The sequence below is a fragment of the Prionailurus bengalensis genome, chromosome B2 (genome assembly GCF_016509475.1).
Source record: "Prionailurus bengalensis isolate Pbe53 chromosome B2, Fcat_Pben_1.1_paternal_pri, whole genome shotgun sequence".
Classification (NCBI taxonomy): domain Eukaryota; kingdom Metazoa; phylum Chordata; class Mammalia; order Carnivora; family Felidae; genus Prionailurus; species Prionailurus bengalensis.
Window position 1 is genome coordinate 50,895,969 of NC_057349.1, and position 24,773 is coordinate 50,920,741.

The following is a 24,773-nucleotide window of genomic DNA, read 5'->3' on the forward strand; positions in this document are numbered from 1 at the left end:
CGGAAGAGAAAGCTGTTTTGGGGAAGGGGAGCGAGGAGAGGAGAGCGAGTTAAGTAACTAAAAATCAAAGTTGTTCTGCTCCCCTCAGGCCACCTCTCCTCTGCTTCATCTTTACTCCAAGCTCCATTGGAGTCAGGCTTCCTCAGAGAGACGAACGCTCCCGGAACCCCAGCCAGAGTTGGGGGACCGAGAGCGCCCGGCCCGCAGGTTTCGACCCTCTCCGACTCCAGGTCTCCGGGAAAACCCGGAGCGGAGCATCCCCCGGGTCGGGATACGCCCTCGCGCGCGCCCACTGGCGCGCATGCTCAGTCGCGCGGTGGCCGCGAGTAGGAAGCTCCGCGCGGCAGTAGCGGCCGAGGCGGCGCGACTGGAAGGTGGGAGGGGACGCACCGGCTGGCGGGCGGGGGCGCTGGGACTCGGCTGGGGCTCCCGCCCGAGGTTCCTGGAAGCGTTTGGGACCGCGAACCCCGGCGCGAGGAGCAAGCGAGCACGGGAGCCAACGAGTGCGGACTGGGCAGCGGGCGGAGCGGAGCCGCCGGGCGGAGCGGGCTCAGAGCCCGGGTCTCCGCGGCTCGGGACCCGGCGGCGGGGGCGGCGATGTTCCACTGCATCCCCCTGTGGCGGTGCAACCGTCATGTGGAGACGATCGACAAGCGCCACTGCTCGCTGGTCTATGTCCCCGAGGAGATCTACCGCTACGCCCGCAGCCTGGAGGAGCTGCTGCTGGACGCCAACCAGCTCCGCGAGCTGCCCGAGGTGAGTGTCCGGCCTCACCTGCGCGCCGCCTTTGGGGGAACTCGGCCGAGCCTGGCCAGCCCTCTCCCTCCTCTCTCCCGTGGTCACCTCCCTTCCACACTCTATCCCTCTTCCACCTCCAGATCCCGTCGCCACGTCCCGCAGAGCCACCACTACCTGCATTCACCTGCCTCTTCCTCCTTTACCCTCCTCCCCTCGCATTAAAAGTTCCTTGTCATTTTATACAAAGCGAGAGACTTGATGTTTTCCAAGTAGTCACTAGAGCTTGTGCGAGTAAGGAAACGTTCTGGGCTGGTAAGGAGTTTAGATACACGTCTGAGTACTAACAACTGGCATTTGTACCCGGGCAGGTGAGGAGCCAGGTGGCTGGGGCTGTCCCCAGGTGGAAGGACAGAGCGTGGCATCTGCTCTCAGGGCAGTTTTCCTTGCACTGCATTCCCCGACCACTAGCCAGGGCGCGCTTCCCGGGTGGGCAGCGCGCAAGTGAGCCGCACTAACTAGGCGTGTTCGGAGGAATGTGCCCCCGGGGCCTTATCGCTGGTGGGCAGTGCTTGAAAGTACTGTAGTTTGGCGAGCTGGCCGGCCTTGAGCTGGCCGGCCTTGGCTCCGGGGCCGGTTGGGAATTGGAGGTGAGGGGAGGTGAGCTGGAGGATATCGGGCAGGAGGAGAGGTATGCTTTGGGACCTGTGGGCAGGTGCCCAGGTGCCCGCCGCTGGGGCCCTGCCTGCGTGGACCTGTTGCGTGGAAGGAGCCGCTGTGAACGTCAGTAGAGGCTGCGCCCGGCGGGCCAGCATTGCCAGCCGCCTCTCCCGGAGCGCGTACCTTCAGCCTGCTGACTTCTATCCTTGCAGTGATGCGTTACCTCTTCAGAGTTGTTTACATACATTAATCAGTCTGGTGCGGCTAAGACACATGCTGATTGAGCTTTAACGGAGGGTCTGGGACTGCGAACTTTTAACCTTCGAGCTTGCTGCCGAGGAAATTAGCTTGAGTAACCCTTAAGGAAGAAGGTATCACAAATCCCGGGTGTGCAGGAAGTCGGTGTGCAGTAATCCAAAGGTGTGCAGGAAGTAGGGAGACTAGACTGCTGGGAATTGGGAGGACGACGTGAGGCCTGAGCGTTGAGACTCAATATCTTTCTTGTCCTTTAGTTAACACAGGACTGTCACAGGGACGCTTGCTAGTCAAATGTTCTGGCTTGTTAAAATGACCTGATGGCGTTCCTCAGCGCTGACCAAGTGTTTTAAAAAGCAGAACGGTGTGTTTTTCTTAATATTTAAAGTGTTCTTTCTCTTTGATTAACTTTCCTTGGTTCGTGTGGAATCGGATGGTTTGCTCTGTGTAATCATGTGGATTATCCTCACTAGGATCTTTGCAAAGCCCCCCAGGCTTTATTTAGCTTAGAAGCAAAAAAGCCGTACAGTTCCCTCAGGCATTTATTATTTTGCAGGCATTTTCAGACGCATGGCTTTGTCTGGCCTTGAGCTTGCTCAAATTTGACTTGAAAGGCATAAGCTCACTTACTGTCTTAAGTTGTAAGTAAGTTTTAGGCATTGCTATTGCCAGAAATACAGAATATGTTATTTAATACTTTTCAAGTGTGTCAGCATGAAGTTATTAAAGATTGAGTGAAAAGCTATTTAACTAGAAATGTTTCAGTGTTCTTTGTGGTATTTTGTTTGTTTGTTTGTTTTTACAGAACTGGAAGGTTTCCTTTGACTGGATTGGCTTTTTACTCCCTTCTGCAAAGTTTGTGGGTTTTCCTGTAATGTTGGGGAATTCAGCTTTGTAAGGGGAAATTATGGGTTTTGGAAGTGTTAGGTATTCATACTAATCCTAACTGGAAACTTCTCAGAGGCTCAAGCTAGTCTGATAGCACTCTGTAGATACAGTATAAATAAACAAGCTTTTCAGAGGCTAAAGGTGGTCTTGCTTATGGGTAATTATTGCTCTTACAGCTCCGAAATTAGTTTTAGAGTTTCTAGGTTGTTTAAAAATGATTTCTTCACGACTTACCGTGTCTGGGTGCCTGGATGGGTATAAGCCAGACGTGCACAACCACCTTGAAAGCACAGATATTTCATTCAAAGTAGAAGTCCTTTCCTTGGGCTGTTGTTTCCCCTTTGAGATCTGCATAACTCATTAGCACTGCTCCCTGCTGTCCCTACCCCCACCCCTCCTCTAACCTCTGTCTCCTTACCTGCCCCATCACCAGGGGCCCTCTTTTGCTGACAGACCTCCTGGGTCCTTGTGGTGGTGGTCTTGCTGGCTGGCTGTTCTCTTCTCCGTAATTTGTTTGGAAGCACAGACAAGGGGGAAGTCCGCACCCCATACCCCAAAAGCAAAGATACAGACATTGTTCACGGTTCAGGATGATGAAAAGCCGTCTCCTTTCTACTGAAAGGTTTGTAACCTCAGATTTGCTTCAGCTCCCTTATTTTGTGAATTGAAACTCAGAATTGAAGCGACTCCATCAAGGCTGTTCAGCTGGTTAGATGCAGAGTCACTGGTCGCCCCCTGCCCTGCCCCTGTTCAGCAGCTTTGGACACCTAGCAGGAATCTGGCTTATTCAGCTTTTCACACCCATTAAAATCTCAGTTATTTAGCCCCTCCTGTTTTACTCCTGTCATTAAGCCTGGTCTCTGTCAAACATTTACTGACCCTTCATCATTTGCAGTTGCTAGGAATATAGAGATTAGAGAAGGCATGATTCCTATGAGCTATTCACAACTTTATGGGGAGGTAGATGACTTGAATACAGATGTGGTGAGTATGGGGTAGAGGGGGCATAACAGCTAGCCCCCTCTAGCTACTTAGAGGTGGTTACTTACCTAATCTAAACTTTTGCTGAGCCTGCATCCCCATCCTCGGCAGTGGGTCCACCTTGTAGTAGCCTCTCAGTGCTGCTGTTCTGCAGGGAAGGCTTGGAACGTTCATCTGTAGCCTGACCCCAGCTGGATGATAGGCTCACCATCCCATTCCCATCCACCTTCTCCTTCTCACTTCCTCCCGGCTCCATCCCTTTGGGATGCCTAGTAAGGGAGACAGTCTGACTCTAACTTCCTGAGATGCTGGCATGCTTTTGCTTATCCTTGTGAGCATAGAGCCTGGCACCCAGTAGGTCCTGCTCAGTAAACAGCTTTTGTCTGTTTAAGGAATTTAGCCTTGCCTGATACAGATCTTTCTCCTCTGCCTCTTTCTCTTAAGCATATCATGGCTCTGACATCTATCCGCCTCTAATATAGTCAGAGAATATTCAAGTTGGGAGTGACCTTTTTCAAGACTCTAGCTGGTTAGATGCACAGTCTCTGGTTGCTTTAAGTTGGAAGCCACTTGAGATGTTAAAGGTCACTGATATGGTGAAGCTGTTTTGTCTTCCCCAAGAGCCTATGCTCCCCTCTGTGCTTCCTTAGTGTTTCTGACACTGTCAATTTCCCCCTCAAGGTGCATGGATTCTTGGATACCTTCATGCCATCTCTCTGGCTTCAGTACAGAGCCTAGTCTAATAGGCAGCACATATTTTGAGTAAAGGCTGTTGAACCCATATAGCTTATAAAACCAAGTTTCATTTTGTCACCTACTCTTATTTAGGGTTTAGTTGATCTTTTGATGATTGCCAGATGACATTATCTCAAATATCTCCCCTTTCCCATCATTCTTTCTCATATCCTGCTTTATTTTTTCCCAGCCCTTAGAGCCCTATTACTACCAAACTCTAGACTTGCTTACTTGCATCTACGTGCTTATTTAGCCCCTCCTATTTTACTCATGTTCTTTGTCTCCCCAACTAGTACATCACCTCCACGAGGGCAGGGATGCTTTTGTTCATGGCTGAACCTGGGGCAGTGGCTGGCACATAGTAGGCACGCACATGCTTGTTGCATGAATGAGTCTTCACACGTGCTGTCATGGGTAAGCTGCCCCCGTTTCTCAGCCATCGTGATTCCCCTTCCTGCAGTCTCACGTCTATTATATACCAATCTGTTGAAACTCGTCATGGGATAAAGTCATTCTGAATTCAGTGGTTTTTTTCTTCCCAGGTTTTGTTCTCTGTCTCTTCTTGTGCTGGGAATCTTTGACAGTCATATCTTTTTTTTTTCCAACGTTTATTTATTTTTGGGACAGAGAGAGACAGAGCATGAACGGGGGAGGGGCAGAGAGAGAGGGAGACACAGAATCGGAAACAGGCTCCAGGCTCTGAGCCATCAGCCCAGAGCCCGACGCGGGGCTCGAACTCCCGGACCGCGAGATCGTGACCTGGCTGAAGTCGGACGCTTAACCGACTGCGCCACCCAGGCGCCCCAACAGTCATATCTTTTTGAAATGATTTTTAGGCATTGTAAACATAATTTCTGACTGTGACTTCAAATCTCCAACTGTGATCTGTTAAGAGGATATCCATTCCCACTTGGAATAAGTCCCTTTTGTCTTAAACTTGCCATGTCCCACTTCAGTGGGACAGCCGTTCTTCACAAGTTCACGGACCAAGGCTCTTTGGGCTTGTCTTCAAGGAGCAGAGACCACGGATGCTGAAGTCAGATAGCTCACATGCTGCTCCATCGCTTGGATACTTTCTTCAAGCCTTGGTTTTCTCACTTGTTGTCTTAGTACCTGGTTTGTATGGTTACTCTGTAAGTGCACGCAAAGCACTTAACAGTCAGATATATGAGGTCTAAGAGTTTTGCAGTTACTGTGTGAGATGCCCCTTTTTTTTTCCCTCCAAATAAAACAATGTTTCTTAACCCAGAGTTGGGACACATTTTCCTGGGAGTTTGTAATTCATTTTTTAAAACCAGAATTAAAATTTTAATGCTCTTTTCAATAATTAAAAACTCATAGGTTCCATACATCTAGGTGAACTTACAGATGAGTAGTGCCATAAGGTTTTAGTAGTGCCATAATCTGTGTTTGATTGAGCACTCCCTTAATTGTCTCTAGTGCAGGGGGAAGGAACAGATGTGGGCTTATTGCAGAAATCACGTGTTTGGGTCAGATGATAGCCGGAAGTTACGTGAGCAAAGGTTTCATAGCCGTTTGTTAGAGAAGAGTGGTGGGTAGCCGAAGGGGTCACAGAGCTCACGGTGGTGCAGGCAGGCAGAGTTGCCAGGAGCCTGCTCCGAGGTAGTGCTGTACCAGTATGTGCAGCCATGCGATGACTGTCCAATTGTGTCATTGTCATTTGTCACGTCAGATTAGCGTTGAGTTCCCTTTTATTGGTTTTTGTCAGATTTTTTAATTGGTTCACCTTATAGTTTTGTAAGAGCTAAGGCGCAGGGAGGGCATACCTAGTTTTATGTTTAGACATACTTAAGTAACATTGGAATAAAAATAATTTAAGTGAAAGCTTAGGAAGAAGGGAGCCCAAGAGAGGACTTTCCCTTTAAAGTGATGACCCACGCATTTGTCAGGGTAAGGAAACCATTCTCATTTCTCAGGTATCCTGTTGCACAGTTTAGCACTTAATTGTGAGTCTTTTATGTGTTCATCCAACCCCCCTTCTCCTACTTCTCTCTGCCCCCAATTCCCCCACCCCCTTATAGGTGAGGAAACTGAGACCTGGAGAAGTTGTAATTTGCCTTGGGTTAGTGGAGGGCTAAATCTCTCTGATTAAGAAATACTGAGTATTTAGTACCTATTAATAATAGTCACCACTTATTGAGATTTTACTAAGCTCCAAACATCAAATTAGGTACTCTACATAAATTATTTCTCTCAAACTGAATAACACGCTTTAGCTGTTAGAATTTCAGTTTTGCAAATGCAGACATTGAGACTTATTTAAGAAACTTACTTAAGAATCTTGTTTAGGAAGCATGGTCAAGGTCAGTTCTGGAGTAGGCATTTGGCTCCAGCTCCACGTGTGCATTTACCACCTGTGGGCCTGCCTGGGCCAGAGGAGGCCCGACAGTATGTGCATGCTTAGGAGGGAGCCTCTGCAGAAAGCTCATGGCAGCTCTGAGGAGTCTCACATTCTCTGAGGAGCTGAGGGGAGACTTTGGAGGTGGTGACATTCACACTTGACTGGAAGGAAGGACAAAGTATGTCAGCTGTTGCCAAAACCAGTCCTTTCCAGGTGGCTAGAATGAGGGGCACCTGAGCAGTAGAGCGTGCCTGGAGAGGGTTCTGGGGCCAGATCGTGAAAGGCTCTTGACAGTGTTGCTGAGGAGGTACGTTCTGACCTGGAGGCAGAGGAGGCCCATGGATGGTGTGTAAGTAGAGGTGCAGTACAGTTAGATCTTTGCTTTAGAAAGGTAATTCCAGAGCACAGGGTTTAGAGTCAGGGAGACAAGCCAGGAGCCCACTATGGTGGTCTAGGCCAGAGGAAATGATAGAGCGTCTTGGGGATGAACAGGGGAGATGGCTTTGTCAAAGATGTTCACCCTGGGCATTCCTGCCCTTGGGTCCAGTGCTCTTTCTGCTGTGCTACCTTTTCTGCTGCGCTGATCTTCTGAGGCACTTCAGTAATACTTGTGTAACACCAAGTAAAAAGCATTTACCTCCTTTTGGGGGGACATCTTTTCCTTGACTGTGGCATGTGCCTGCATTCAGCTTGTGAATTGCTCACTAAGACATGGCAAGCATTATATGTAGGTATTGACTCGGGGGAAGGAGGAATAGCCAGATGTGCTATGGGTGGCAAGAGTTTGTTCGTTTTGCGTTTCAGATGAATATGGTCATCCAGTTTATAAATATGAACCTGCAGGAACACTGGTAGCCCTGGCGTTTCTGAGTAATACGAACGCGTACTATTTGTGTACCGTACTATGGACTTTAGTTTCATCATCTTCTGCTCATGCTTTGAAAGGCTAACACTTGCAGAATTTTTATTTTTCTAGAGGAACTTGGAAGTTATGTGTCTTTAAAAAAATAGCTCACGTCTTTGAGGGAAAGTAAAACTATATTCACTTAATAAAACTTTTCTGGGATGGACAAAGATGAGTGATGCTGGTAAAATAACAAAATAAGCTTGTTTTCACAGTTCCTCCTGCCTCTTCCAAGGGGCTTCCAGTGAAAAGGGGCGCATCGAACCTTCCTTCCAGCTTTCCAGTGCATTATCCTCTCTGCCAGAATTTGCAGCTTGTGTACTATAGTAAGTAGGGACTTGGGATTTCCTTAAAAAGGAATACCTTTTTAGTCTATACCACAGACTTGACATTCTGGGGATAAGTGTAGTTGATATTTACACAAGGGGGTCAGGAATAGCAAGGTAAACATTTCTTAGCAATGATGACAGAAATCTCAGCCATGACCTTGCTGTGCCATGGAACAACCAGAAGCAGTGGGTTCTTTTAGGTAAGGATTGAGTGAGTGCTGAAGGCTTTTCTCTTTGTTCACGGAAGTCTAGGGGGATTTAGCCTATTTTGGAACCCTACCCAGAACATAGGGCTACAAATGTTTGTCCTCTCCTTCATGTGATAGTTATGAGGGATGATGAGATCATGGGCCAGAGCTTAGTAAATGCATAGAAGAAACTCCTGGATGTCCATTTACTTTCTCTTGGGTATTATTTAGTGGACAGGAATGGTAATTTACTATTGCATGTGGTATTTTAGAAGATCTAATGGTATGTATGTGTGTCTACTGTAAAAATACTTTGAACTCCTAGAAGTAAGATGAAATATTTTTAAAAATGAAAAAACATTTTTTTTGGCTTGTCATTATTTTGAAGAGTTACCTTATCTAGGCTGTAATTCTAGAGTCCAGAGAATTTGACTCAGTTGGAAGAAATTTGGTATTTCAGTTTCCAAGAACCACAAGGAATGGATTTGTCATGTGGTGGGTGGAAGGAGGTGTTACACCTAATTACAGCATGTTCCAGACTGATTCCTGGGTAGTGTGGCCAGATGGAGAGGTCTGTGTCTACCCTGGCCACTCTCATCACCTTTCTGTCCACAGTCCACACCTACTTCTTGGGAAAAGATCATCAGGAGGGCCTGTCAGCTGACTTGTGGTAGAAACTAGGAGCTCGAGTCAGATGAGCTCATGCAAAGGCCATAAGGTGGCTTCTGAACCTCTGAGGATGTGATGTGGGCTCCTGCTGCTTAACTTGGTTTGGAAGATGCTGAGACCTCTGAGTTCAGGCTAGGAGTGCAACTGGCTTGACTTTGGACCATGATGTGGCCTTGTTTTTATCTCATTAAAGGAGTGATATGGATTGGATACTTAAAAGAACTCAAAGAATGAAGATGACATTTTCCTTGCATCCTTTGAAGTGATACCAGCCATTAACAATTTTAGAATGTAGTCTTATGGATTTTTTTTCTCTTCATACATCACCATGTATTTATTATTGTTAAAACAAAGCAAGAACTCTCACTATATAAATTGCTTTGCTATTTGCTTTTTTTACATAACACTGCCTTGGACATCTTCCATATCAGTACGTATAGATGTTTTCTAGCATTGCTTCTGGGGCTGTAGTATTCCACTGTACTGGATGTTTCATGATTGATTGATTGAACCTTTCTCCTATTGCTGACATTTAAATGGTTTCTGATTTTGCAGTGATGAACCATGCTGGATTAAATGTTCTTGTACATATTACTTTGTACTCCTGTGCAAATGTTTAAGATAAATTTTAAGAAGCATAATTGTTAGATGAAAGGGTATACATTACAAATTTTATAGATCTTGCTAGATTGTCAAAGATTTTTTTTAATAATAGTGAGATGGGAAGGCCTTGTTAGAAGTTATAGAAATCTACGCACTTTATGTAGCTAAGGAAATGAAAATCTAGAGAGGTAAAGTGTTATGTCAAAGCAAAATGAAAATGTGGACTGTACATCTCCAACTCTAGATTCTAAGTCCTGTGGATTTTCTAGGGGCCTAGAGACTGGTTCTATCATCTCTGCTTTTTTTTTTTTTTTTTTTTTTTTTTAGTTTATTTATTTTGAGAGAGAGCACAAATGAAGGAGGGGCATGGAGGGAGATGGAGAGAGAGTCCTGAGCAGGCTTTGGTTGCAGAGCCCAACTCAGGGCTTGGTCTCATGAACTGTGAGATGGTGACCTGAGCCTACATCAAGGTCCGACACTCAAACAACTGAGCCACCCAGGCACCCCATCTCTGCTCCTTCTATTTTCCACTGTGACTCCTTCCTATAGGCCTGGAAAAGCCCTCAGATGGGCTTCAGTCAGTTAATCACATATTTGTTCCAGGTCTTTGGAAAGCTGACATCTAAGTCTTGGCTTCAGGTAGTTTACACTCTTGAGTTCGGGAGAGAAGTTTGAGTCATGGAATTCCTAATGTGGCTCAGTGTCACACGGGTCAGTAAACCAGGACTTGCTGTAGACCCTTGCAGGAGGCTCACTGGGGCATCAGGAAAGCAGTACTCTGGTTTTCACTGAAGGTAGGTTCAGAGAGGCTGGGAAGGGTGGGCGGGCATTGTAGACAGGGAGCTTTTGTGAGGCGACACAATCTTGTGCCATGGAGCTCACTCTGGGTTGACTTGGTTCTGTTTCTGGAACAGGGGCCAAGGTGATATGAAGCATGGTGGGGGACAGGAAGCTTGGGCATTAACTTGGTGTGCTGACTTGTGTGGATCAGCCTCTCCCAAAGGCTCAAACTCTTTTATCCTTTACTCCTTCAGTCCTTTCTCACTACTTGGCAGTGATCTTTCTAAAACACAAATGTGGGACACCTGGGTAGCTTAGTTGCGTGTCCGACTCTTTATTTCAGCTCAGGTCATGATCCCAGAGTCGTGGAATCAAGCCCAGCATTGGGTTCCATGCTGAGTGTGGGGCCTGCTTAAGAGTCTGCCTCTCTCTCTGTCTCTGTCTCTGTCTCTGTCTCTGTCTCTCTCTCTCTACCCCCCTCCCTCCCTCCCTCTCCCCCTCCCTCTCCCCCTCCCTCTCCCCCTCCCTCTCCCCCTCCCTCTCCCTCTCTCTCCCTCTCCCTCTCTCCCTCTCCCCCTCTCCCTCTCTCCCTCTCCCTCTCTCTCTCCCCCACCACCTCCTGCTCTCCACCCCTTTCTCCTTCCCTCTGCCCCTTTCCCCTGCTTGTACATGCTCTCTCTCTCTAAAATAACACACAAATGTGATGAGTGGCTTCCTGCTGCAGTGGCTTCTCACACCTGCAGGACACAACCTGGCAGTGTTTTTGTTCTCTGCCTACCCCTTCCACCTTATCTCCCATCTTTTTCCAACCTGAACTTTCCAGCTTGTGTTTCAGCAAGAGTTAGCCACCCTTGGTTGCCAACATATTATTTCATACTTATGAGTCTTCATTTTTTTTTTTTATTTAACTCTGTCTACCATGAGTTACTCTTTCTCAATTTCTTTGCCTGGCTCATTGCTCTTCATCCCAGGGGATACAGCTCAGGAGATAACATTCTTCCAGGAAGCCTTCCCTTACTGCCTCTCTGGTCTCTGGGGACACCTGTGTCATTACTTGTACCTCTTTGTAATTATCTCTTTCTCCCATCAAAGTGAGTTTCTTAAAGCTACACACTTTTTTTTTCTTTGCATTCCTGCTGCCTAACAGGGTGGTTGGCACAGATCAAACATTTAATACATATTTGAACAGCATTCTTGGGGAAGTTTTCAGCCCTGCTGGGAAGTGGATTTAGAAGTGGGTTTGGAGTTGGGGCACCTGGGTGGCTCAGTCAGTTAAGCGTCGTCTGACTTTGGCTCAGGTCATGATCTCACGGTCCGTGAGTTTGAGCCCCACTTTGGGCTCTGTGCTGACAGCTCAGAGCCTGGAGCCTGCTTCGGATTCTGCGTCTCCCCCTCTCTCTGCCCCTCCCCCACTCTTGCTCTACCTCTCTTTCTCTTTCTCAAAAATAAATAAACATTAAAAAATTTTTAAATAAAAGAAAGAAAAAAAGAAGTGGGTTTGGACTACACCTGTAAGCAAGAGCCTGATGATTATTCCAAGAGGAGCAGAGCTTTCTGGTCTTTGTATGGATGAGTGGTGTCATGATGGAGGGAGATGAGCGCTGGCCTGGTAGTCCAGATTTTTGTCCTTGATCTGAATGACACTAGCATTGTAACCTTGGGCAAATCACATAATCCTTTGAGCCTCAGTTTCCTTATCTGAATGATGAAGGGATGGTGTCATTGGTGTTCAGGGCACCTTTGAGTTCTGATCTCCTTGAGTGCCAATTTTCTGAATTGTTACAACATGATGCCACCTTGCTAACCTTAGGAGAGTGGTCCCACAGTTGTGCACATACCCCATGAGGTTGCTTAGTGAGGTTTAGCAGAACCACAAGTGTGGGCTTAATAATTATAATCAAGGATTGGATGATAAGGTGAAGCTGTTCCAAATACCCTCTTGTGGTCAGTTGTTGATTCTCAGAACCAGTTAAGGGAAAAAGATCAGCAGATTTTTTCTGGTTTAAACAGCACTCCCCCTCCCCCCAAACTCACTCCCACTCCACATACTTACATCCTCCCCCTGACAGTCCCTCACCCCCCCCCCCCACACCCACACATAACCCCACACCTCCCTACACATACCCACACCCTCCCCCCACATCCCCACCCCCCACACAGGCACAGACAACCTTTGAACACTGAGATTTTCCCCCATGTCAGTTGCATTTTCCCAGCTTTTAGAAGTGAAGTAAAATGGGCAACATAGCTGGGACTTTTTTGTCTTTTTATTAAATGAACTGAAGCAGTCCATAGGTGGTTGCTTGAAACTTTACTTTGGGTTGATTTGAGTGCCCGAGAAACTGTATTTAGGCAAACTTAGTTTGGGGACTGATGATTGAGGATATGGGTTCTCTGGATGGGTTAATATCAGACTGAGGTGGCTTTCAAGGAGTGTACTGGGATCAGAGGTGACAGCTTTCCACCATCCTGCAAAGCGGGCTTCTGACCAGGTATTGGTATCTGGCTTCCCAGGCAGCTACATTCAGGAATGGGCACTGGGGATAGATCTCTGCTGGATCTCAACCCACTCTCCCTCCTTCCCCTGTTCACTGCACAGAGTTAATTGAGTGTTGACTCTGCTTCAGGCATTGTTCTATCTAGCAAGATAACTATCTTGCCTTATTCTTACAAGTTTTCATTCCAGGTAAGGGAGACAGCCAGTAAATGGAAAAGCACATAAGAATTTCAGATAGTGATAAAAACTGTAATGAAACCAAAACAGGGAGAAGTCCTAGCCTCAGCATTCAGACAACAAAGTGAAATAAAAGGCATCCAAATTGGCAAAGAAGAAGTCAGACTTTCACTTTTTGCAGATAACATACTCTACATGGAAAAGCCGGACTCCACCAAAACACTGCTAGAAGTGATACATGAATTCAGCAAAGTTGGAGGATAGAGAATCAATGTACAGAAACCGGTTGCATTTCTATACATCAATAATGAAGCAACAGAAAGAGAAATCAAGAAATCGGTCCCATTTACAATTGCACCAAGAACCATAAAATACCTAGGAATAAACCTAACTGAAGAGGTGAAAGATCTGTATGCTGAAAACTATAGAAAGCTTATGAGAGAAATTGAAGAAGACACAAAGAAATGGAAAAACATTCCATGCTCGTGGATTGGAAGAACAAATTGTTAAAATGTCGATACTACCCAAAGCAATCTACACATTCAATGCAATACCAATCAAAATGGCACCAGCATTCTTCACAGAGCTAGAACAAACAATTCTAAAATTTGTATGGAACCCTGAATAGCCCAAGTAATGTTGAAAAAGAAAACTAAAGCTGGAGGCATCACAGTCCCGGACTTTAGCCTGTATTACAAAGCTGTAATCATCCAGTCAGATTGGCACAAAACCAAACATATAGAACAATGGAATAGGATAGAGAACCCAGAAGTGGACCCACAAATGTATGACCAACTTACCTTTGACAAAGCAGGAAAGAGTATCCAGTGGAAAAAAGACAGTCACTTTAGCAAATGGTGTTGGGAGAACTGGACAGCAACATGCAGAAGAATGAAACTGGACCACTTTCTTACACCATACACAAAGATAAACTCAAAATGGATGAAAGACCTGAATGTGAGACAGGAAACCATCAAAACCCTAGAGGAGAAAACAGACAGCAACTTCTTTGACCTCAGCCGCAGCAACTTCTTACTTGATATGTCTCTGAAGGCAAGGGAAATAAAAGCAAAAATGAACTATTGGGACCTCATCAAGATAAAAAGCTTCTGCACAGCTAAGGAAACAATCAGCAAAACTAAAAGGCAACCAACAGAATGGGAGAAGATATTTGCAAATGACATATCAGATAAAGGGTTAGTGTCAAAAAGATAATAAAGAATTTACCAAACGCAGCCCCTGAAAAACATATAATCCAGTGAAGAAATGAATAGACACTTTTCCAAAGAAGACATCCAGATGGTCAACAGACACATGAAAAGATTCTCAATGTCACTCATCACCAGGGAAATATAAATCAAAACCACACTGAGACACCGCCTCACACTGGTCAGAGTGGCTAAAATGAACAAATCAGGAAACTACAGATGCTGGCGAGGATGTGGAAAAAGGGGCATCCTCTTGCACTGCTGGTGGGAATGCAAACTGGTGCAGCTACTCTGGAAAACAGTGTGGAGTTGCCTCAAAAATTTAAAAATAGAACTACCCTGTGATCCATCAATAGCACTGCTAGGAATTTATCCAAAGGATATAGTAGTACTGATTAGAAGGGGCACATGCACCCCAATGTTTACAGCAGTGCTAATGAACAATAGCCAAATTGTGGAAAGAGCCCAAATGCCCATGAACTGATGAATGGATTAAGATGATGTGGTGTATGTGTGTGTGTGTGTGTGTGTGTGTGTTTGTGTGTGTATATACACACACAAACACACACACACACACACACACACACACTGGAATTCTACTTGGTGATGAAAAATAATGAAATTTTGCCATTTGCAGCAATGTGGATGGAACTGGAGGGTATTATGCTGAGTGAAATAAGTCAGTCAGAGAAAGATATCATATGTTTTCACTCATGTGGAGTTTGAACAATTTAACAGAAGACCCTAGGGGAAGGGCAGGGCAAATAAGTTACAAAGAGAGAGGGAGGCAAAGCACAAGAGATTGTTAAATACAGATCACAAACTGAGGGTTGCTGGCAGAGTGTTGGGTGGGGGGATGGGGGCGGGGGGAAAATGGGTGATGGGCATTGAGGAGGTCACTTGTTGGGATGAGCACTGTGTGTTGTATGTAAGTGATGAATAGGAATACTCCTGAGGCCAAGACTACACTGTATGTTAGCTAACTTGACAATAAATTGTATAAAAAAATAATGAAAAAACAAAAGAAAATAAAACAGGGAAATGCAGTAGGGAGCGATAGGAGGGAGAATGCCTCTCCATGGAGGCAGCATTTGTATTGATTGATGCAGGAAGGTAGCTGTGTGAATATGCCAGAAGTCCTTGCAAAGACTTGGCGATGAGTTTGGCAATTTTGTAGGCAGAAAGAAGGCCAGTGAGGCTGGAACACAGTATGACAGGGAAGAGAAGTGAAGATGTTGGTGGGGTTCATGTATGTAAGGGTATGGAGACCCTGGTGGGGAGGTTGGATTGTTGTTTTGTTTTTGTTTTTGTTTTTATTTATTTATTTGTTTGGTCACTTGAAGTATGGCAGATCATGAACCCGCAGGATAGCTGACTTAGGGTTTAGAAAGTTCCCTCTGCCAGCTGGTGAGAGACAGGGAGGAAGAGTTCAGAGAAGCAGGGAGACCTGGAGAGGAAGCCTTTTATTGAAAAGTTCTGTAGAAGAGCTGTTGGTGATTTGGGCTGGGTGGTAGCAGTGAGTAATGAGCTATATCTTGGGGGTAAAGTCAGGAAGACCTGCTGATGTATTGGATGCAGGGTTTTGGTTTTGTCAACTAGGGAATGACAGAGCTGTTTACGGTGGACTGGGAAAAGGAATATAGCAGCATAGGAAGTACTTGACTTGGGACATGTCAGAAGTTTTTATGAGACCTAGAACTTAGGAGAGGAAGTCTGGGTAATGATAATTATAAGAAAGACAGCACACTGTTTTTGAGCAGCGTGCTTTGAATTGTTCTAAATACTTCCTGTGAGTAACTCATTTAATCCTTTCTACAACCATGACTTCATTTTACATAAATAGCTTTATTTTGCTGTTGGATGACACTGGGACACAGATGAATTAGCTTGCTAAGGTCACACAGCTAGGAAGCAGAAGAGCTAGGGGTCCAGCCGATGCAGTCTGGTTCGAGAGCCCTTATTCCTAACCACTGTGTCTTCCTTCCTTCAGGCTAAATATGGGGCGACCATGTTGCCTACACCAAAAGCCACCTGATGGGTCAGGAATTGTGTCTGTTCTGTGAAAGGGAACAGAGACAGATACCCATGTCACCTCGGTTATTTTTGCCTTGTTAAGAAAAAGAGCACCAATGGGGTGCTTGGGTGGCTCAGTCTGTTAAGCGTCCGACTTCAGCTCAGATCATGATCTCACAGTCTGTGAGTTCAAGCCCCATGTCGGGCTCTGTGCTGGCAGCTCAGAGCCTGGAGCCTGCTTCAGATTCTGTGTCTCCCTCTCTCTTTGCCCCTCCCCCACTCACACTCTGTCTCTCTCTCTCTCTCTCTCAAAAATAAAATAAAAACATAAAAAAATTAAAAAGAAAAGAAAAAGAGCACTGAGCTGAAATATCACTTTAAGAATTAGGTCACCAAATAGTAATGTGCCCATTCAAGGATAATCTTTAAAAGAAGATTAGAGGCACCCATTCTTTGGTGCTGGGTTTCTTCCCTTCAGGAAGTAACTTGTAGCTGTATCCTTACAAACTCTTGAAGTAAAAGCACATCCGTTTGGAAAAACAATAGGTCTCACTGAACATAATGAGCACTGGTTTTATCACAGCAGTGCCCTCATTATAATTCTGCTCATAATTATTCACCTGTTACGCCATTTGTCTCTGTTTTGGAAGAATGATATCAAATGATTAGGTTATAAGGCAGTTATTGGTCTTGACTGTAAAGATTAGTATTATCAAGAGGCTCTTGGGGCACCCGGGTGGCTCAGTTGGTTAAGCATCCAACTCTTGGCTGTGGCTCAGCTCATGAGCTCACGGTTCAGGGGTTCAAGCTCTGAGTCATACTCTGTGCTGACAACATGGAGCCTGCTTGGCATTCTCTCTCTCCCTCCCTCTCTCTGACCCTCCCCTGCTTACATTCTCCCTCTCTCTCTCTCTCTCTCTCTCTCTGTAAATAAACATTAAAAAGAGGTTCCACGGGGCGCCTGGGTGGCGCAGTCGGTTAAGCATCCGACTTCAGCCAGGTCACGATCTCGCGGTCCGTGAGTTCGAGCCCCGCGTCAGGCTCTGGGCTGATGGCTCAGAGCCTGGAGCCTGTTTCCGATTCTGTGTCTCCCTCTCTCTCTGCCCCTCCCCCGTTCATGCTCTGTCTCTCTCTGTCCCAAAAATAAATAAACGTTGAAAAAAAAAATTAAAAAAAAAAAAAGAGGTTCCACTGTACTTATTGGAGCTATACATAATCCAGGACTGCAACAAATGGATGCCAATAAGATTGAGTTAAAGAAAACATGCACTTTACAATAGACTCACCTTAGCTTATAGTATGCCATGGCTAATTACCCACCTTGGTTCTCATAACCTCATAACCTGATTCTCAATGGCAAGAAGAATGGCGAGGGGGTGGGTGGGTTATGCCCTGCATCTCTGGTAACTAGCGATTTGCTGAGTTCTGTAGAGGCCACGAGAAGAGAGAAGCTAATCCAACCCCTACTCTTCCACCTTCCCCATCCCCACCTCTCTGTAGTAACTTACTGTTTAAAAAGGAAACCGGAGTAAAGATATGTTTTGTCAGGTAAATACACTAGATGGTTATTGCTGATGAGGTGTAGTTTATATAGTTTTAAACATTTATATATTCTAAATGTTTTATTTCATTTTTCAGGTTTAGGCCCAAAGTAAACCTGGCTCGAGAGCAGTGTCAGGGAACTTCTGTGGTTTCAGATCCCTGGCGGTTTCTCCTTACAGAGGGTTCAGCCCTGGAGAAACAGAGGGGTGTATTTGGAATACTCTGCCTGCACGTCACAAGCTTTGCAACTGAAAATGCCTCGAATAGGCATCTAGCCATCTCACGTAGGAGGAAGCCTGAAGGACGGTGGTTCGGGGGTGGGCTTGGCAGGTTGGTGGCGCTGGGCACTGGTGTGGCTTCTGGGTGGTGTGCTGGGCTCCGTCTCCCGCTGCAGCCCCTCATGGGGGTGGCGTCTCAAGGAGAGGCGGACATGGAGCCACGGGCCCAACCCTAGTTTTCTAAGTGGGAAGCAGGTAGGCGAGGGATAGGAATAAGGGGCTTGGGACTGGGTGTGGGGTTCAAGTGCCTGCTGCAAGAGGAGGGCAGGGAGGACAGACAGTGTGAGCCTGGCTGACTGTGGCAGACGCCCTTGTTTCCCATCAGTGGGTAGTTGTTACGTCTCTCTCTGGTTTAACTCCGTGTCCTCTGCCAAAAACATAGGGACCATCTGCTCAGGAAGAGTCTAGAAGGAGTGACTTCTGTTGCAAAGTATTCTTAAAAGAAAAACAAAAAAGCTTGTACATGCAGACATTGTCCCTAGATTTCATTCTATGTGTGAAATTTTGTGAGAGGAAAACATAAATATTATACAGATGAAATTGCCAAATCTGCTTGTTTTCTAAATTGTTGAATTCTAGTGTATGTTCTAAGTACTTCCTAGTACTTTTTTTTTAAAGTTTATTTATTTATTTTCAGAGAGAGAGAGAGATAGCAGGGGAGGGGCAGAGAGAGAAGGAGAGAGAGAATCCTAAGCAGGCTCTGTGCTGTCAGCGCAGAGCCCAACGCGGGGCTCGGTCCCGTGAACTGTGAGATCGTGACCTGAGCCGAGATCAAGAGTCGGACGATCAACTGACTGAGCCACCCAGCTCCCTTCTTGTACTTTCTAATGTGGTTTTTAAGTGTTAGATTTCTGTGACAGAGTCCCAGATCCCCATGTCTTTGTTGGTGTTCCACTTGAAATGCTCTTCTTCAGTGCAGATGCTGCCACTTCCGTGAAGTGCTCCCCGTTCTGCAGTCACGTCCGTGTCTGTGCTTCCCTGACCCATTCACAGCTCGCTTCTCTCATGCCATCTGTCAAGATCAGGCTTAGTTGTGCATTTGTTTGTTTCCCTCAGTTTGTCATCAGCGACTTATTTTATGCATCTCTGTCTCAGACATTTGAGAATTCAGCGCCTTCGTTAAAAGAAATGCTCAAAAAATGTCTGTTGCATCGAAAAAGAAACTTTTTTCAGGTGTAGTTTAGGTATGTAGCTCCTTAGACATTTCTCATGTGTCCAGCCACTCCTTTGTAGCGCCTTAGAGTCGGGAGTTATTCTGAGGGGCTCATGATTCCAGCGGCACAGCCTCACCTCGTTCTGTCTGAGCCTGGCGTGCCACAAGGCTCCTGCAGCGCTGGCCCAGTGAGGTGTGTCACACGTCTGTGTGCAGTCCACCTGCGAGGAGGGTGGTGGTGTGGGCTGAGTCAGCATGTCCCTTTGGCAGAGGGTCAACAGTAGCACAGAAAGATAACACATCATTAGTCGTGTTGACAGAAGGACCATCCTCTCTCCCTGTCCTCTGAGCGGAGGCGTTAATGAGGAGCAAAATGGCCAAAAGGCAGGAAGTGTTTCTGAGGCTGTGGGCCGGGGCTGCCCACACACTGCATACACTGGAGAGTGGAATGAAACCTCAGTTACAGTTTTGAAAGTGCAAATAGCAGCTCCTGACTGACTGCCCACAGTATTTCCAGATGCACAACTAGGCACTTTGGGTTGGCGTTGTCAGGGAGGGTTTTCAAAAGTCCTATTTTACAGGTGTGAAAACTGAGGCCAGGCCCATGCCTCAGGTCACTCACATGGAAAACAACCTGGCTGGGGTTAAGCCCAGGTCTGCTAGACTCCAAAGGCTGATTTTTTTGTGCGACATGCTACTTTGGCAGATCCAGTCAGGTAGCAGCAGCCTTGAGATCTTCATGCAGCCAACACTCATAGAAGGCCCACTGCCTTGTTAGGCGCCCGAGATGCAGAAGGGAGTGCCAGTCTCTACCTTTAGGTGTCAGAGTTTAGTGATGGTGTCAGCCACCCAGGCCGATTGTGACGAAGCCTGGGTTGTGGAGCTGGTGACAGAGGTTTTCTGGTGGTGGAGGGCAGGGGGCACGATGCAGTCAGGTGTTGTTGGAGGTATGGGGGTACGGGGGTCAAGGGACAGGCAGAAGACCCATCCCAGGTGGTTGCAAATGCCAGGTTCGGGAGCTTGGCTTTTGATTTGTCATCACAGAGTTTAAACCCAGGAGTGTCTGGTCAGACACGGGTTCAGAATGCTCAGCCTGGTAGCAGCTTGTGGATGGATTTGAGGGGGAGCAAGACCGGAGACAGGGAGAATATTTCTGAGGCAAACAGGGCCAGGACTTGGTGACTGACTGAACTGGAAAAGGAGAGTGGTGGTTGCAGGGGTCAAGGGTAACAGTTTAATTTTCAGCGCGCATGACTGGGTTTTTTCCCTACAGAATTTGAGGAATGAAGGAAAGGATGCATGTGGGTAAATGGAAGATGAAGCCTGGTGGCTTTAGTTTCTTCAGGGAAGGACAAGATAGGGCAGTTGCTGGGGGAGAGAAGTGGGGGGGTTGAACAGGGGGTGTCTCTGGGTGGTGAAGCTTGAGAAGGGGCTAGCAGGCGTTCCTGGGGTTGTTGTGAATTTCTAGGGGTGCCAGCAGCCTTCATGGTGTGTGTTCTTTTGTCCTCCAGAGTGCTCAACTATACCAGCCCAGGGTAGGGAAAGGTAGATTGTAGGTGTCTGTTGTACCTACGGAAGAGGGATTGAGGCCGCTGAGGTGTCTGATGGAAAAGGTATTTGGGATGCTGTGTAGGCAGAGAAAGAAGGGAATTTTTTAGCAAGGGCTGGATGGTCAGAGAGAAAATCGTAGGAATGAAGCCTTGGGAGAGGTCGTGGCCATTGGAGTTGAAGATAGGTGAAAGGAAGTAGGTCTGGGGAAATGAAGCAGCTCTGGGCGAGGTCAGTCTTCCAGGGTGGGACCTGGGAGAGGGCAGTGATGTGCAGTGGGTATGGAGGTCAGTAGGAGCTGCTAGGCTTGTTGTTGGAAGCGTCCCCTCCATTGGGAACCACTAGTCTGGACGCCTGTGACAGGGGCATGTGGGCACTGCAGGCTGAGGACAGACCCGTGGCAGAAGAGAGCATGTGCCCCATCTGAGGAGGACAGCCCTCACCATTGCTTCCCAGCTCTGTCACATTAGGATGTGGGCCTGCTGTTAACTGCTTCCCTCAATGCTTACTTGCTTGCATTTTTTTTCCCCAGGAAATCAGAATTTTTATGTGAAGTCTCCCTGTTTTTGAGCATTGACATCTTGTTCAACAGTTTCAAAAATGCACTGTTGATCAGGTATAGACTGGACTTATCTGTATGGGCTGCCTGTTTGTGTCCTCCACTCTATGAACCCCTGGACATTCCTAGGACTGTGACAGGAAGGAGGTGGGTGGGAGGTGTGTGTGAATTGGATCCCAGAATCTTGGTAACGCCTTACCTTCCTGGTCATTTTGTTCGGTTTGTAGGATGGAGGTTTTAAAGATAAAGAGCTAACTAGCTAATTAGTTTTTCAGTAGGAGCTAATAGGAGGTTGATAGTAATCTGAAGCCTGTGGCTCAAGTGAACTGCAGATTGTGTTAAAAATGTGCTAGCTTCTTCTGAAACTCGTGCATCCCTCCTCCTTTTCACTATTCTAGAGAGTCCATCTTTGACTTATTTTCTCTTAGTCTCCTTCTTGATTCATACTTCCTCTTTTGCTTGTTCATGGCATTTTCTTTCCTTGCCCCCCACCTTTTTTTCTCATCTTTCTGTATTCTCTGCCTCCAATTCATTTTCTTACAGGGTTCAGCTTGAGTTAGCTGGTTAAAGTAATGGGTAGTTTTTTGTTTTTTTGTATGTATGTGTTGATTCAGTAAAATTTTGTATTTATTTTCTTAGATTTTAAAACCTGTGAATAAACTGTGTGAGTTGTGATTATGGGTAATGAGATTTAGGCATTTCACACCCAAATGCATGTTTTGCCCTTCAGATTAATCACTTTGTGGGTTTTCCTCAAATTTCAAAACACTGTCCTCAGGCCACCTACACATAGCTTGGACCATCAAGCTGCATTTGCAAATCTTTTAAAGGCACATGTGAAGTTTGGGACAGGCTAAGAACTAGATTCTTACGTATTTTTCTTTTTTTAACAGAGAGCTGGTGAGTGGAGGAGAGGGGCAGAGGGAGAGGGAGGGAAAAAATCCCAAGCCGGCTCCATGCTCAACGTGGAGCCCAATGCAGGGCTCGATCTCACGAACCATGAGATCGTGACCTGAGCCAAAATCAAGAATCAGGCGCTCAACTGACTGGGCCACCCGGGTGTCCTAAGAACTAGGTTCTTAAATAAGAATAAGGTCATGGGCTGGTCTGGAAAGTATCATAGCTCTGTGTGAACAGGAGGGGTGATGGTGAAGCACTGCCAGTGTCTGTTGGACTGCTCAGCTGTGAGTCCCTGGGGTAACTCCGAGCAGGCAAGTGCGCAGATGCTTGAACAGTGCTGCCTGCTTGCAGTGTGTGCCATTTATCCCCTACATTTTTAGCATGGCTTTAAAGATTTTGCTTCCAGATACACTGTGTTTGTTAAGTGGGTTGACAGTTAAATTTTCCTATTTCTAAAGACATGCTAGCTAGGCCTTAGTTAGTCTTTTGGAGATGAATGTACAATTTCTGTTGGCCTTTGAAATACCGAAATTGCCTTTGAGATCCACATTATTGTCATTGTGGGCCTCTGAGCTCTGGAAACTCTAGGAACCACTGGAAGATGGGTTCCCTAAGTGATGTTTTTTTTGTTTTTTTTTGTTTTTTTATTTTTGTTATTTTAAAGATTTTATTTGTAAGTAATCTTGACATTCGACATGAGGCTTGAATGTTCAACTCCCAAGATTAAGAGTTGCATGCCTTATTGACCGAGCCAGGCTAAGTGATGATTTTAAAGAATGATTTGCGTGTGGCTGAATATCAGCATGATTGCCAGACAGCACGCTTGCACATACGTGCGCACACACACACACACACACACACACACAGTTGAGGGAGTGTCTTCAGGAGCTGTATCTGAGGCCAGCTTAGGCCTCATTCTTTCCCCTCGGGTCACTGAAATGTAGTGACAGTTGTCTATGGAACTGGCCTGCTAGGGCCCAGGGACTCTCCAGAATATAAAGTTGGCCTCTGCTTGTAGCACCTCTAGGGAAATTAGGGCATCAGTTTTCAGTGGACAAACCTAGGTTGAGTTCTCTTTCCCCTGTGTCCACAGGCACATGAAGACGGGTTCACTGTGCACAGTGGTCCCCATGGAAGGTTTCATCTTGGCCAATAAGATCTTGATCTTCCTGGAAGACAGGCAGGCCAGTTTTCACAAAATGTTTTATTTTTGTTTGTTTTTAATGCTAGCACTGAACAATAATGCCTTGTTTTTGGCCCATGGTGCTATCAAAACAAAACGCTTCCTGTATCCAGGATATAAGCAGGTTTAACGAGTACCCAAGCATGTTGCTGCTTTTCGTTTTCATCTCCCCTTTGTAACTTTTGAAGTGGAACAACTCTGCATTCTTCTCTTGCTAATCATTTAAAATTTTAATTGAAAGTTCTGCTTTTATAACGTGAGTTCTTTTGGCAAATGCAGGAAGGTGTGTCTGATGTAATTCTAGTTTCGAAGCAGTTTTAAAGTAAAAGAGGCTTTAATCTTCAATGCCTTTGACGCTGGGCTATTAGATATTTTTAGCATACAAATTATGGTGAGCATGGTACCAAAGGGCACACATTTTTTCTTGTTTGGTATGTTTCCTCATTCTTGGCTTGGTAATTATATTCGGCATAATTTAGCTTTGGACTATAAAGTAGATGTTAAGTCTATGTTCTTATTATACGGTAATACTTGTGTGTTTGTTACCTGACAAAATATACAGATGTATTTTAGGAATTGATCCCCATGATAATCTCTCCCTACAGGCCCTTGAATCTTATAAAAAGAAACGCATGGGGAAAGAGAAATCACTGAGATGGAAATTTTAAGTGCCTCGTGACAATAGAAATCTGTGAAAAGCCTTTTTGTGTTCATTTTGAGTTACCAGAATCAAAATAATGCTAAACTTGTAGTTATTGCTTTTGAATATAGCTTCATTACAGCAGAATTTATAAATAGCATATTAAAGTTCCTCATTCCTGAGGGTAAGATTTTTAAATATTTTCAAGATTTTAAATATTTTCTAGGATACTTTGTAAACTAAATATTTCTTTGCAGGTAACCTCATGAGCACTAGAGGGAAGGGTAAGGGACATAATGGAACCCCTTCTTTCTGGTTCCTCCACTACTTCTTGTGAATGCTTTTTTACATGCCAGACAATCTGAAGTAGTCTGAACACCCTCCAAATATCCAGCTGTATTCCCCTTTAAAAACGTTATAGCACATTAGTTTCATATTAATAGAGTTAGGACAAAAAAAGATAGCCAGGATTTTAATTACTGCTTCAACTCTTAAGCTAAAAAAATTCATTTGGGTTGATATTTTTGATACTGGCAATTGATGTTTTGGGGGAGTCCTTTTTTTTTTTTGACCCTGACTGCGAAAGTGATATTGATGCCCCTTTGAAAACCTCGACAAATACAGAAATGTTTAAAGAGGCAGAAGAAAAAAGTCACCTGTATACCAGAAGCTGTGATTGTCTAACGGTCACCTGCGTGCCAGTTCCTGGCTCCAGAGGGGCACCTTTAACCCTGACATCTTGGCTGCTGTTTGGCCTTGTGGATGTCTGGCACACAGACCTTTCTCTTTACTGGACTTTGGGCTCCTCGGCAGAAGGGGCTGCCTTGATTTTTGTGTTCTTAAAATCTAGAGTAATGTAGGTCTTCAAAAACGATCGTTTAAACCAAATTCTATGCATTTTAATTTCACAACATTTAGTTGCATATATGGCCAATACTTTAAGGTCAGTACTTACTTTGAAATGTCCACTACTATTTTAAAGAGCA

At 45.6% G+C, this 24,773-nt stretch overlaps 1 protein-coding gene across 1 annotated transcript in view; it reads left to right on the forward strand.

The window, feature by feature from the left end:
• The first annotated feature begins 312 nt into the window (after window positions 1–312).
• The window catches only part of LRRC1 (leucine rich repeat containing 1), a 135,266-nt gene continuing 110,805 nt past the window's right edge, over window positions 313–24,773 (forward strand). The window contains exon 1 of the mRNA XM_043591666.1: window positions 313–756. Within this exon, the coding sequence (XP_043447601.1) occupies window positions 598–756 (159 nt within the window). The 5' untranslated portion in view covers window positions 313–597. The remainder of the gene's footprint in view (window positions 757–24,773) is intronic.